Source organism: Lissotriton helveticus, chromosome 1_1, assembly GCF_964261635.1.
Source record: "Lissotriton helveticus chromosome 1_1, aLisHel1.1, whole genome shotgun sequence".
NCBI lineage: Eukaryota > Metazoa > Chordata > Amphibia > Caudata > Salamandridae > Lissotriton > Lissotriton helveticus.
In genome coordinates this window covers 472,117,154-472,132,302 of record NC_136057.1, presented here as the reverse complement: position 1 = coordinate 472,132,302, position 15,149 = coordinate 472,117,154, and the positions used below count along the sequence as shown (strand labels likewise).

Sequence of the window (15,149 nt, the reverse complement as noted above, 5' to 3'; positions counted from 1 at the left end):
AAAGGTCCCGGTCTCCCCAGGGACTTTGTGTAGTTAGTTCTGCTCGCCTTCCCCCTCAAGCTTCTATAATTTCTTCCGACGTTTGCGGTGTCACCAGACCACTGGGCCCCTGGCACCACCAATTTCCGAAAGGTCCGTTTCTGAGCCCTTAGCATGGCCCCCAGAGTCCGAGCCCCTACATGATCGGTTGCTCGCCGTCCCCGATAAGTCCACCACCGCTTGTAATGCTGCCCTTCTCTCCTCCTCCGTTTGCGATTCTGTAGGCTTCCTAGTTCTCTGTCGGCGCTTCTGGAGTCTCCGTGATTTTCGGAGTGGCTGTCTACGCTTCTCCTCCTCGGCTCTGACTTGTGCTCCGTCCATCCCGGCCTTGCACGTGTCCCACCACGCCCAGGCATCTGCTGATGTGGGGAAGAAGAGTGCTTTGTCATCCACCACAACTCGAAGCTTGGCTGGGAAGAGGAGTGAGTATTTTATGCCCTCCACACGCAGTTCTCGCTTGAGTGACAAGAAGGAGGCCCACAGTTTCTGCGTTTCAAATGTGAAGTCTGGGAACAGTGTTACGTTGTTATTATCCACTTGGAATGGGCCCGCTTCTCTGGCCCTTTGCAACAACCAGTCCCTGTCCTTATAATGCAACAGTTTCATCACCACTGGACGGGGTGGTAGCCCCGGCTTGGGTGGTCTGGCCGGGACCCGGTGCGCTCGTTCCAGCGTGAAGAAAGGTGAAAGTCCCTCTGGCGCCACTTCTGTCCGCAACCATTTATCCAGAAATCCCACCATGTCGTCACCCTCTTTTTTCTCCGGCAGGCCAACCAAGCGTACATTATTGCGCCTACTGCGATTTTCAGCGTCCTCTGCCCGCCGTTCCAGTGCTAGTATTCGGTCCAGAGCATCCCCCAATTGTCCCTCCATAGATTTATGCTCTGGTACCATCTCTTGTAGAGTGACCTCCGTGCTCTTGACCCTGGCCTTCAGTTTATCGTGATACGCTCGCAGAAGCCCCAATCCTGTTGCCACTTGAGCTATATCCTGTCGCAGAGCATCTTTCGTGGCCGTGATAGCTTCCAGGATACGATCCTGCATTCGTTGTAAGTCCGTAGGGCCCTGCCCCGTGTCGTCCGCCGCCTCAGAGCCAGCAGCCCCTTCCACTCTCCCTTTGAGTTTCCCCATCTCGATTTGTCCCCCAGCCGGCAATTTCTCCCCTGTAATACCAAAAAGCAGGGCTCGCTCACTGCCCCTCTGCAAGGAGCGTAGAGCCAACAGCCCCTCCGTAAGCCGTCCCATGGGCACCACAGGCTGCAGCCTGTAAGGTCCGGCCGGCTCTCAATGCCTCCTCCTCCGGTCAGCACCCCTTTCCGTGGCAGCTTTCAGTCCTAGGGGGCCCCCTCGCAACCTCAGCCCGCTCAACACTTCTCGGCTTAGTCCGGTCACCTACAGTGCCCTAGTCCTCCCTTCAGTCTTTACTAGGACTGCGCTCCGCCAGTCGATAGGGGCTTCCCCATCACTGTCCATTCGCCGCTTTGCTCACCTCCAGTGTACGTCGAGGCCTCAGGCTGAATGTGTCCGCTCTTGTCACTGCTCTATTTGCAGCGCTCCTGGCCTCCTGATCCTGCAAGCGCTATCCCAGCCGGGCTTGAACGGCTATCTGCAGTAAATCTCACCTTCTCAGGGCTGGGGGTCCTCCCGGAGCCCCCGTCGTCTCCGAGGTCGCTCCGGGGGCGTGGGTCCCCGCAGGGGATCCTTTACACCCGCGCTCCCTTTGGGTTGCACCACCGTCGACAGCGCCGTCGGCGGCTTGGTTTCAATTCTGCCGCGGTTCAGCCCTTTTCATGGGGCTCCGTGCACTCCCAGCCCCGCCTGAGTGTTTGTTACCCCCAGTTCTCGGCAGCCTGCGCCGCTCTAGGAGTGCACGACTGCGTGCTCCCTTGGGTCCGGTATACCAGTAATGGCCGCCCCTCCCCCGCTTCTTGCTGGCACTCCGGCTTCAACTCGCTGGGAATTCGTTCCTCGTTTTCTCAGGTGGACCGCTCTCCTCGCCGGCAGGCTCCGTGCAGGGCGGTCACTATTCGCTGTATCCTTGGCCCTCTTGCACAGCGGTCTCCTCATCCGCCGACTCCCGGGGCGCCGCCATCTTGTGGGATCCTGTGGGGGAGCCCGTCGGCCAACAACCGAGTCCGCCGCCGTTGTTGTCAGGGGATCCGGGTAGCAGCCTCCGTCGATCAGGAGGGTCTCAGGCAGCGCCTCCTACTTGCCTGGTGCATCCGGATAGGGGATTGCTGTTTTCTCCCGGCGCTCAGCTGCGCTGGCTCCGAGCGCTGTCCGTCATTTTGAGGCCGAAGCGTCGCGACCCTCAGTTGGTCTGTCGAGCAGGTTTTAGAGCGCCAGAGTGGCACTAAACTCGATCCCTGGGGTCCCTTCGCCACTCCGACATTCTCTGCAGGCAGGATGCTCCTTGCACGCCGGATTTCGTGCCTTTTAGCAGGATTTCAGCGGGGATTGGGCGCGGAGCTCCGGGCTCACGCCGCCTGTCCCCTCGGCATTCAAGCCACGCCCCGTTCTCTCCGACCATGCATGAAGAAAGAAGCAAATGTAAGAGGCTTGAACGTCTATGGCGACTCACCTATGACCCTTCTGCTAAAGTCATATACAGAAATGCCTTTTAAAAGATTCCACAAACTCAAACAGGCCACCATGAAAGAATATTTCGCCAATAAAATTAACGCCGCTGACAATTCGGCCAAAACAGGATATCAAATTGTGAAGGACTTCACTAAACCGGTGGCTCTTACTAATCTTACTAAACCCAGTCAAGAGCTCTGTGACGGCCTCTCTCACTTTTTCCACAATAAAATTATTGATATTTTCTTCTCCTTTAATCTCTATGAGAGGTCCGGTGAGGAGACCACACCTCAGCACCTTACCCCTTCTACTGAAAAGATGCTCTGTACCTTCAAGGCAATCTCCCTGGACACGGCCCTTCTGAAAATACAGTGGTGCAAATCAGGTTCACCTCTTGACTCGGTCCCCGCCCAGGAGTTCACTTCCTTGGCTCCAGTCATCATCTAACCACTAATTGCAATCTGGAATTCCTCCCTTCCCTCCGGCCACTTCCCGTCAGCATGGAAACAGGCCACATTGATCCCTATTCTAAAAAAGCCAGATGCTGATCCGTCAGTATACAGTAATTATCGGCCCATATTGCTTCTTCCCAAACCAGCAAAGATACTGGAAAAAGTCGTGCAAGAACAGCTGGCTGACTATTTGGAGACCAGAAATCTCCTCCATGATTCGCAATCCGGATTTAGATCCGGATGTAGTACGGAGACAGCACTACTAGAGGTCACAGAGACGATTAGGGAGAGCGTGGACAGAGGCGAGGTAGCCATTTTGGTACTCCTCGATCTGTCCGCGGCTTTCGATACCGTCTCTCACTCGATACTGCTGAATAGACTCCATAATATAGGGATACGAGACACTCCTTTGGCCTGGATAAAATCATTCCTTACTGATAGAACACAACAGGTGTGGTGTCGACCCTATCTGTCCAAAGAAAAAAAACCTTAGTTGTGGAGTCACTCAGGGGTCGGCTCTTAGCCCCCTCTTCTTTAATGTTTACCTGACACCTTTGCCAAAGGTAATGGAGGCATATGGAGTCAGAGTGGCCTCTTATGCTGATGATACACAGCTATTTTTTTTTTTTAAGACCACTCTGACAACGGACTCGAGAATTTCAAAGGCTGCCTTTCCAACATTGTATCTTGGATGACTCTTAACACCTTGAAGCTAAACACCGACAAAACTGAGGTGTTATTCTTCAACCTAAAATCTCCTTTGCCGCCGTCTATGTGGTGGCCATCCGAGCTGAACACTTCCCCATCTCCTGTGAAAGTTGCTCGAAATCTGAGCTTCCAAATTGATAACAAGCTATCACACAAAACCCAAATTCACAAAGTGACCTCTGCCTGCTTTGGCAAATTGCGTATGATAAAAAAGATCTCTCCATACTTGCCCATGGACTCTATGAAGGCTATCGTGCATGCCCTCATTACCTCCCATCTGGACTACTCTAATAGCCTGTATGTGGGAGCTCCAGCAGATCTCCTACAACGTTTGCAGATTGTTCAGAATGCTGCGGCTTGGTTGATTTGCAACGTTCCCTACCGCCATTCTATCTCCCCCCCACTTAAAGAACCTTCACTGGCTCCCGATATCCTCCCGCATCCAGTTTAAAGCCCTGGTTCTTACTTTCAGGGCTCTGAATGGGAAGGGTCCAGGGTATCTCAGACATAGGCTGAAGCTAGTCCATTCATCTCGAGCTCTCAGACCCAACCACCTCCGTCTCCTGCTCCCCCCTCCCCCCTCTTGCAGGGCAGAAGGTCAATGCCTGAAAAACTAGAATGCTTCAGTTTAACAGATTTCAAGGCATTGGCCTAATTTCTGCAAATGTCATATCACAGGAATACAATTACGTTCTTGGTAATTAGATTTACAAAACAATTAGAAGAGCTTTATAAGCTAAATTACACCCCTCTCCAAGAGGAGACTGGGTCTATGTTAGACAGATGGCATAACCTAGCTATTTCGATTATAGGTAGAGTGGCAGTGATGAAAATGCATGTCCTAACATTAATGAACTTTCCTTTTACATCAATCACAATACATTTAACAAAGAAGTTATTTTAAAAAACTAACACTTAGATCATTATCTTTATCTGGAATAAACGCCACCCGCAGAGAAGCCTACAAAAACTGAACCTATTATGAGAAAAGCCAGGATTAGCTTTACCAGATATGAGAGCTTAATACCTGGATTCTTTTGTGATCACACATACTAGATTTCACAATATAACTTGCACTAACATCTTCGATAATTTAATCTTTGGAAAAGTTATAAAAGGGATTTCTCTCTACCCAGACCACCCAAAGACAGCATATAAAAAATGCGAAGTTTGTGAGGTATCAAACCACAATCTTTTTTAAACAAATGCAGTAGTGATCATACTTGAATATCAATACAGCAACCCCTCCTAAACTTTTATGCCCCACAGATCTTCAACATGTAGTTAGAGGATGAGAAAGAGCAGAGTTGTGGAAGGTAGTGCTCTGTATCTACAAACTGATTCGCTGTGAATCCTTTAAAAATAGAATGAAGTCAACAAAATGTATCGCATTATTTACAAACGGGAAGACTACTAAAAACAAATGTCATCCCTTCCAGACAAACTCCTAGCGAACAGTCTAGGAACTGGTCAAGCCCACAAATGTTACAAGGAAAATTGGCCAGTGGGTTAGGTGGCCTCAAGGCTGTCAGAATGTTTTTTATAATATAATTCTGATTGGCCCAAAATAAGTAGCAGAAAGAAGCAGGGTTCGAGACATCTAGGTCTAAGAACAAGGAATTCCTGCATTTGGTTGTTTATAGCTGTGCTAATAGCCTGCTCACTAATCACAAATTACCTTCCTCCTCATTCTTCCTCGTCACAGTCAAAATTGAGCACTGTGTTGGGGCACATGGTGCTCAATTATGACTGTGACAAGGAAGACTATGACAGAGTAATGCTGATTACAGTAAATAACTTAGTCATTATTGAAAAGCTGGGGAAACCCCAGATTTCCGAATGTGGCTTAGCAAAATTCATGTACTTTACAGGAAGGGAAAAATATATGCAAAATTGTGGGCGGGAGCTTAATAAAATGTCCTAATATTTCATACAAACTACAAATATGAGGAACTGATTTGGTGCTTTGATTATACAGGGCTAATTCAATTAACTTGATCTATTTCTGATTTTATATTGATTATGTAAATTAGACTGAAATAGAGATTGGTCGTACGTAAATATTTGTCAGGATGTCGATGTTAATAGGCTGAACTGTTTTTACTATAAAACTAACTATATGCTTTTACACAGAATATTTAATGCGGTTTGTAATTAAAAATGTATTTCGTGGGGGGGGGGAACAAACATTTACAAAAATTAATGCATTTGGACACTGAAAAGCCAGCAATACCCACTGGTTTAAATAATAATACACCCTCAAAGTCACCTATCTGCGCCAACTATAACAGACTCTCGTAACGTCCATATTGTTAGACAAATTTGTAGGAAAACAAAAAAGGTGCCTTGCATCAGCTTTGCACCTGCCTTGAGTCCAATGATTTGACCACAACATCTACACCGAAGCTTCTTCGCTGGATCTACCCAATCTACTCGAACACACATTAAGAAAACATGTACTAGATTAGGTTGTCAATAAAATGCCCTTTAAGTTAGTTGTATTTAATGTTTGGTATTTATATAGCGCAAACCTGTTGCCAGATAAGTTGGCAGCAGAGTGCTTCAATAACAATAAGAGTAAAATATGTTCTCGTAGTAAATAATAGAAATGTCTTTAAGATATGTATTTTTAAATCAGAAGGGCAAAAAGAGAACGAGATGGAAAAAAGAGGAGTGAATAGATCAGTCAGAAGTTAAAAGTATGAAGTCAAGATAATTCCAAAGTCCTACATTAGACAAGCAGGTCCACGGCACTCTAATCTAGGAAGAGTTTTCCATAATGGCAAAGCAGAAAAAGTTTGTTTCCTTCCCTCTAATTAGGGTAATCTTGCAGACCAATATTCATCTAATTCTGTGAGCAGAAGCCAAACAAAATGATAAAGTTAGCGAGGAGCCAGAAGGGCTTATCAAGCCTAAAGTAATACACCCAACCCTAAACACAAGCCAAGCTGATAGAGAAAAGCACTGAATTGCTGTGGTTTTATTTCTCTGTCTGGCAATGATTAATTCCATTCTTCTTGCCGCGACCAGTCTTGGGTTGCAGCATGAAGGATGGGTTTCATCATTGCCAGAGCAAGAAGGTGTGCTACAATAACATAACTCGGGACAATTTGATATCATACTAGAGACAGCACTAAAGTCCTAAAGTCTTCTATTGAATTCAATGGTTTGATGTTGTGAAGGAAGCATACTTGGTAGACGCTGAAGTTGCATTGGTACACAAGCATCCAGCACAAGATCCCAGGATGACGCAACATTGGCAAGACTGGATGAAATGCCAAGCAAATTAAGGGAGTTAAGCCTGTCTCCAACAGACGAATAGGGAACACAAATAAGACTTCATGAGAAAGAACAAATTCTAAATAGGAAATGGTCCACGACACCTTAATACAAAATTCAGTTTACATCAATTGTAGAGAATCAGGGTTATTTGTTGCTCTCAACTGTGTAGAGAATTTGCAATGGTTGCATGCCCATTATCATCAGCCATTACAGCGTTACAATCCAAGTATGTCAAACAACATACAGGGCTGCACAGGTTTGCTGCAATATCCAATCGTCAGGCATACTTACCCAATGCATACAACCTCACTCGTATAGTAAAGAATATTTGACAGGATACAATTAAATACCACCTAGCACCAAATTTTAAAATTAATCATCTGCAGAATTAGCCTTCCAATTCTTCAGTGGTAGGTACTTGGTCGAAATAGTATAGCTGTAACAACGGGCCACTTCTATATACAAAAGGGAGCATAGCTGGGCCTCAATATTACCATACGAAAGGCATAAAAAAGAAAATAGTTTACATTTCTACTTTTGAGTGCGGAGTCACAGCATAGAGGCACACTCTAGTGAAATATACACAAACTCTTGTTGATGAAGAGCCTTACTACATAGAATGAAAACCATTAGAGTGTATATATAAATGTTTAGCTGACTTTGACATTCGAATATGCTGAAGCCCAGTCCGACCAATTATATCAATTAGAACCTTATTTATTTATTAAGGAGTTTTATATAGCGCTAGCCTGACCCGAGGGTACAGGATCGCTCCACTACAATTTTTGAGCAAGATTTTTCTTCCTCAAAAATACTTTATATAAGCCCACACTTTAATGAACTCTCACTCGAATGTTCTCAACGCATGGACTCTAGTGTGTCTGCAGCTTCCTAAAGTGGACCAATGTGCACACTCTACAAAATACCTTTAATACAATTTTACAGAATCTTGCTTCACTGAAAGCATTTTCTTACCATAGAAGAATGTACTTCCCCAGTTAGATAGCAACGTTATATGCCAGTAAAAGACTTAGCTTGTCTAGCATGCCTGTAACCAGCGAGTTAAATCCACAAGGTAGAAGCTATATATACTGAGCCAATTGCTTAGCAGATTTCAAGCACTAGCTTTCTAAGGAATCAATAAAGTGGGCAACATCAGTTGTCCATCTCAGTGCTTTCCTAATATAGGACTGAAGTGGCAAAAGCCAGACGAAGTAGTGGTTGAGGGCTTGCATCAATTAACCAAAATCAGGTGCTAGCTAAAGTGAGATCTTTGAAGCTTCTGCAGGATCTCTCAGAAAGTGTTACTGCACATTTTTTTTTAAACCGTAGTAGATCGTAGTTTCTGTTCTGTGGGTTACTCCTAATTGCTATTTCATGGACTCAGCTTGTTTACCACAGCTGACTCTAGTGGGTATAGTGCATGGGTGCGAGTCACTAACCTGATATTCCGAGATAAATTTAGGGAATATTGATATTATTAACCAGCGCATGCAGGGGCTCATTCTCAGTCACCCCTGGGTGGATTCTATAGAATCACTATATTAGGTGCAACAATTAATTAAGGTAAAGTACATATGTGCATGCATTCCATCTTCCATTAATTTTATCGCCATTACAGAGACTAGGTGCAGAACCCTAAGACAGGATACAAGCCCTACACTCGCCCCTCCAATAACACAAAATGAGCACCAGATAGGCCACAATGTAATTCAACAGTCCTCCAATTAAGCATTCTCCCACAGTATATATAGCATACAACCTGTACAAAACATGTGCTTCAACTCCTCGTATGGAGCACTACATAAATTCAATTACATCTACTCTTTTTTTTAAACATTTGCATTGACGCGAGGTTGCAGCTCACTAAAGAGAGATCACATACATTAAAAAAAACGAGCTGCTACAGTTAGCAAAGCCTAAAAACATGCTTTCCTTTAAAATATCAGTAGATTGGCTATATAAAACAAAAGGAGAGGAAGACAGTAAGCTTGAATACAGGTAGTATCCACGTGGCTCTCGTAATCAACTGTGCATCTGCCATTGACTTAGGAAAAAATAGGTTTTATGTCTCTTGTGGTTATGCCTTTTAGGGGTTCATATTTAAAAAAGATACACACCCTCGTTCCCGAGCAGCAACATTGTGTTTTTCATGTTGCTGAAAAGAATGAAAGGACTCGGGGATATTGGAACTCTCGCAGGGAAATCGGAGGAAGACTGAACCGTCAGTCCTGGGTTCCTAGAGACTGCTGTTCTAATGTACTCTAAGACGTCTATCTAGCCGGCTGTGGAAAGGAGGGGTGTGAGCGGCTCTTTATGTCACGGGAAGCACAATGCAATTGTATCACACTTTTCGAATCATTGTAGTTTGAGACGCACTACAAGGACTGTAGCAAAACATGTAGCATGTAAAATGATACATTCAGTTGTTACAATGTATATTCAGAGTGTGAAGCCATCAGATAAAGAAAGAAAATAAACTTGAAATGTTATTCGCTTTAAAAAAAAATCGGGCATGTGCAGAAATAAGTTTGCAATCCTTGACTCCAAACCTCACAAATGAGAGAATAAATGTTACTCATGACATAAGATCCGCAACGTCACTGCAGAGTCCATTCACCGATTGACATACAGAACAAATCAACGGACCCCTTCGTGAAGCAGCCAACGTCCAAATACACACAACTCTCCAACTCCAACCACAAGGCAAGGGCATTCCCACCGACCTATGAAATGTGTAATTAATCGGTAAAGCTGTCTGGGCATTCGACTCAGAATTTGTATACCTTCAGCTGTGTGATTAAGGCAGACTTCTTAACTAAAAACTGGCCAAAGCAATAAGAGGCCAAAGCAGACTCTAGTATGCAATGTAAACTTCAGAACCACGTTAGATTGTACAAAGGACGTATGAAAGTGCTTCAAGGCCCAGCCAATGGCTAAAGTGCACGATTTAAATATAAGCAACATAAAACAACATTCTAAAGTCCTTTCACGAAACATTTGTCTTGTATTCAGCTCATTTTCTAGTATGACAAATAGGTGGATTTAAAAATATACATACTTTTGATATAGGAACGCACCATCATTGCCCCCATATTGGCTTCCAATATACACACACTTGGAGAGGGTCCTTGGGTACAACTTTAAACAAGACCTTTGATACTCAAAGTACGCCCAGGGGGCCTTTACATGCGGCCCCTGGTCAAACAGCAGCACTGGGCTGCTGTTTACTCAGCTCAGCACTAACAATAATATTTTTGGTAAATAAACAGTCAAACATTTATTTAAAGGTTAATTGATGTTAAAGAAAGGATGTAACTAAGAAGTCCTGCACATCTTAACTTAAACAACACCTTCATTTTTTAAAGACATCATCCTACAAAAGTATAAACATATGACAAAGTCTCTTCAAAATTAAAAAATGTATTTAATTAAAATGCAGAACCACCTTTTTACCTTAGTACATCAGATCATACAAATGCAGTGAGAAGTATTAATTTAAAGGTGACAGTTTTCCAAGATTAATTTAGAAACATTAATCCCTCCACCCCAACACCACCCACCCCCTCCTAGCCCCCACACACCCCCGACAATAATTCCAATATTGAACTAGAGGCAAGTTAGAAATGATATGCACTCTTTGGTTGGCCTAGGCTCCTATACATGAACAACATTATAGTTTACTAAATCAAACATAGGAAAATGTTTCGTGAAGCGCACATCCTGAAGTCATGTAGTTTGAGATCCTCTTATATGTGATATGGAAGAAAAAGGAGGGAAATGAAATTAAACAATTGCCTAGAATCACACAATTTGGTGAAGTGGGGAAGCATAGATTACTCCCATGTGTTCTGGTTTCACATTGATCAATTCAGCACCTAGATGTATAGGCTTCACTTACCCTACACCCACCTTACTGCCAACCCCCTTCAAACTTCTCTCAAACACCCGCCACCATCAATGCGGCCATCGGACATATCACAGCCCAGACTTTTTGGCCCATGGGAAAATGTTTGCTACTACCCATGTGCTAGACCTTATGGGGGCATTGCTGGGGAATGGATCATTGATGGCTGGGAGGGGGGCTGGTGTGCACGCTTACAGGTAGGACTAGGATACTTAACTGCCAAACAGTATTGTATAGTATAAAGAATTGGCCGAATGCTGTTCCTCCGAAATTGGGCGAGTGGAAGGGTGGCTTGGACAGATGTGCATTACAGTAGAGAAAGCAGCCTACAGGGCCAGAGACTGCCCAATTAAATAACAGAGCATTTGGTCTACAAGGATACAGCACAAAGAGGCCTGGTGTCTTGGTAGAAGAAACAGAGGGGATGGGCAAGATGTTAGAAGATTGCTTTGCAGAGATACATTTGGGCTCTGTGATGGGGGGTGGGGTATTTAGTGGCTCAGACTACAATGTACTCATATTAGAAGTGTTGTTATGGAAACATACATGGACCATCTATGTCAATATAATTTAGCAATATACTGTCTAATAAGGATTGAAATGCTCATAAAATATTTATGTAAAAATCATGAAAAATCAGGGGCGTGGAATTTAAATACTTGTCCATGGTCTGGCGTTCACCGTGACCTTTTGTATTTATTAAAATTCTGTATCTCGCTCTGTATCGGCTGGCTTCACTGTAAGTGACAGCATTTGGCTCTTTCGCAAGGAGCAGATCGGCATACAAAGTAGTTTTTTTCAGTGCCAGTAACTACTGTGGCAGTGTGTGCTTTTACAGACCAAAAACCTATTTTTGCTTTTGCCAATGTTGTTATAACGGAGAGGGCCTGGCAGCTCCCACAACAATAAGGTTTTACAAAAACCATGCCAAAACTAGTCACAGGTGGACAAAACTAAAAAGCTGACCACACATTTCAGACCTACTAGTTTTGCCAGTGCTTGTTTATTTTTGTTTTTCATAATCTTAATGAAACTGGTTACACGGATTTTCCATTACGAATATTTTTGGTAAATACTAGCATGCTTCAACACATTACTAAATGATGCTGCAAAGAAATAGTACCTGAAATTTTACAGTAGTTTAGCAAAATGTTTTATTCCTGCTTTAAGTTTTTTATGAACATTTTATCAGAAAGCAAAGAATCATCAATCTTGCTTTCAAGCTTCTGCAAATATATGCATCAAATATGGGAGCATTATACATAGCCTCATATGGCTAAACTTTGAAAATGTGTGTACACATTTTTATACTGGAAACACTGTCAGTAGTGCAGTTGGAGCTTACAACATTTACTTCGAGCGCTCACCCTAATAATAAAGGCTTTTGATTAATGAACCATAAGTACAAGTTTAAACAGCATTAACATATGGGCAAAACATTACCTTAACTGCAGACAGTGCCCTTCTCTGATCCATAATGTGGTACTGCAAACTGGCAGCCAAAGGCTTTGTGCTGCAGTGGGTTGGGCCTACTTGTCCTAAGGACAAATAACACATGAAAACTTTTTGTCCTTGACACCAAACAATATGTCCTGGGTGTTGGGCTATAGGAATTTCACACCCCTGAAAAAACATACTCAATGATTGAATAACCTAAATTTGCTGTATGTGCATTCGGGAAGGGGGTATAACTTGACTTTTCCTACAAGATCTCCATGCTGTACGAGTTTGAAACGAGATTTATATCTCTACCTCCACATCTCCCAATTAAAAATAGTCAGACGCTTAGGTAAGCTAGTACAGTAATATTTCTCAAATAAACGTTGGCCGCAGCAAAACGTCTGCTTTAACCAGCGTACTGGCCACCTCATGACATGTACTAAACAGAGTTAAAAAAAAAAAAAAAGAATTACTGCAGGAGATAGTTCTATGCTCAACTAAAAGACGGCATATAGTAAAAGCAACGTGTGGAGACTCACTTGTGGTAACATTCTTGTAAACTGAGGGACATACCGACTAGGCTAATTTATGTAAGTGAACAAAAGTAAACGCACTATTATCCATTATTCAATCAATTACATCAAAGCGAACCGAGCTACAGTGGGAAGCGTGTTTACAATAAGGCCGACACTATTTGAAGATGAACAACGGCGGGGAGAGATTAAAGGCTTTGAGAGGAGGCTGAGGCCCAGGGAATGAGATGTACAACAACAATCCTCACTTGTAAATAGGCAACACTACACGTGATGCGAATAGTATTGTACTGCATCACTTGCAATACAGTAAGATACAAATGCGACTTTTTACCGAAAGGAGCATCTTGCTAGGTAGGCGTGTTATTTTTAAGTTCAACGCAGAAAAATATACTAGCAATGGCCGATTGAAAGTGTTAAGAGGAGTGATAATAATCTTTATTTAGATATAAAACATATCTTTAAAAGAATTTACAAATTCACAACCTGACCAAATATTAGGGTAAAAACTTCTAAGAAATAACAACACAATATAGATATAAAAACACAATCCATTAACAGTCTTATAAAAACAGGGATTTTGTCTCATAATATGTTTTAAAATCACAAAAATTGAAACAGAGGAGTGATTTGTCTGTGTGGAGCATACATGGTGGCATTCAGAAGAATACACAACAGGCAAGAACACCGCGTCGATGGCTGCATGAGTCATTCATGCTTTGCTACAGAGTGCCAAACCCAGAGCCCAAGGAAGCTCGGCAGAAAGGTAAACTTCCGTCTTCCAGCTCCGGATCTTCTTTACATGCCCTTCTTCTGCTGGTACCCTGACAGCACGCACTGTTGGTGCGCAATGTCAGGAACACGCGCACAGACCTCTGCGAGGACTGAGGAGACGTGTCACTAGCAAAGTTCAGCTTCCTGGAAGAGGAAGCCGGGAAAGGCTGGCACAGAGTGGGCACTCGGCGGCAGAGCATCCACCGCAGCCACGAGGCACGGGTCAGGTCTGGAAACGTGGACAGCGCTGTCAAAGTCCACCGTCAGGAAGCAGAAAACAAACTCTGCAAGGGGGTGTCGGAGGGGAGGGGCAGTGTCTAACTCACAGACCGGTGAGAGGAGTGTGTGTGTGTGTGGAACCTTAGGCGTAAACAAAGGCTGCAGAGGGAGCCCTGTACTGAGCCCAGGGAACGGGTCAGTACGAATGGACCCCTCCAGGTAAAGAGGACAGGGCTAACGCAGAAAGACCACCCAGGTACGTAGATGACGGACGCTGATAGATATATAAAAGAACTGGAGGACATTGCTTGAAGCGCCTAACCCCGCGTCTTAGCTAAGAAGGGGTGTAAATGGGAGGATTGTCTCTTTCTGGAAACAATATAAACTCCTGTAAGGACACAACAACATTCCAGGTAAATAAGAAATTGTTTAAGGACGTTCTGGGTATCAGACGTGAGCGTTCCCACAGACCCCATAGTAGGATCAGAGAGTTCTTACAGACTCTACAGGTAAGAAAGGGACTGCTTTGGGGGCATCGAGGTAAGTACTGGGCTTCCTTATGCCCCACACGGGGCATTATTAGGAGGTTAGTGCTTCCCTAAGGAACTATAACCTGAGAGCTGTTCTGAGACCCCCGGGTAAAGGATGTGATGGGGATCCCCCGAGTAAGATCGGGATGCTGCCGAGCCACAGGTGTAGCAGCTGTTGCTGAATGGCGCTCCAGTAACATTAGTCAGCCCCCACCGCCCCCGCTCACCTTGTTGGTGGGCTGAGAGCGGAGCCGCTTGAAGATGGTCAGGATGTCCTGCTTGTTGGGGTCGCTCATAGCTCCTGCGCGGTGTAACTTGCTCTGGCTCTGGCAGCTCAGCTGAGACCCGATTACTGGAAGCTCGGCAACTTCCAATGGGGCGCAGGCAACGCCACATCAACCATCCCGTGACGTCAGCGGGCGACTCCCCCGGACAGGCTTCAACCTCGGAGGAGGCGGGGTCAGGCTGTAACGCTAAACATAGAAAGAAGACTCAGCTGGCAAAGTTCTGTGGTAAGTGCCAATAAAAACAAATCGGCCATCTTGTAATGGCAGTCTTACTCCAGTGACATCGAGACGGGCGTGAGAAATGAGTTCCCGATAGTGTATGAATATTAAATATAGTACACAAAATGTTTTTTGAGCAAGGAAACCATATAATTGTTTTAAGGGACCAATAGATGCAT

The 15,149-nt window shown here is 44.4% G+C and overlaps 1 protein-coding gene across 4 annotated transcripts in view; it reads right to left on the bottom strand.

Annotated features, from left to right (window-relative positions):
* Positions 1-14,900, bottom strand: part of ARFGAP3 (ARF GTPase activating protein 3) — a 469,979-nt gene extending 455,079 nt beyond the window's left edge. For 3 of the 4 annotated variants that reach the window (XM_078673892.1, XM_078673893.1, XM_078673895.1), the window contains exon 1: positions 14,692-14,889. In XM_078673892.1, the coding sequence (XP_078530018.1) occupies positions 14,692-14,760 (69 nt within the window). In that variant the 5' untranslated portion in view covers positions 14,761-14,889. Of the gene's footprint in view, positions 1-14,691 lie in introns of all 4 variants that reach the window. The other variant, XM_078673894.1, reaches the window with a different exon arrangement.
* Between the last annotated feature and the right edge of the window lie 249 nt (positions 14,901-15,149).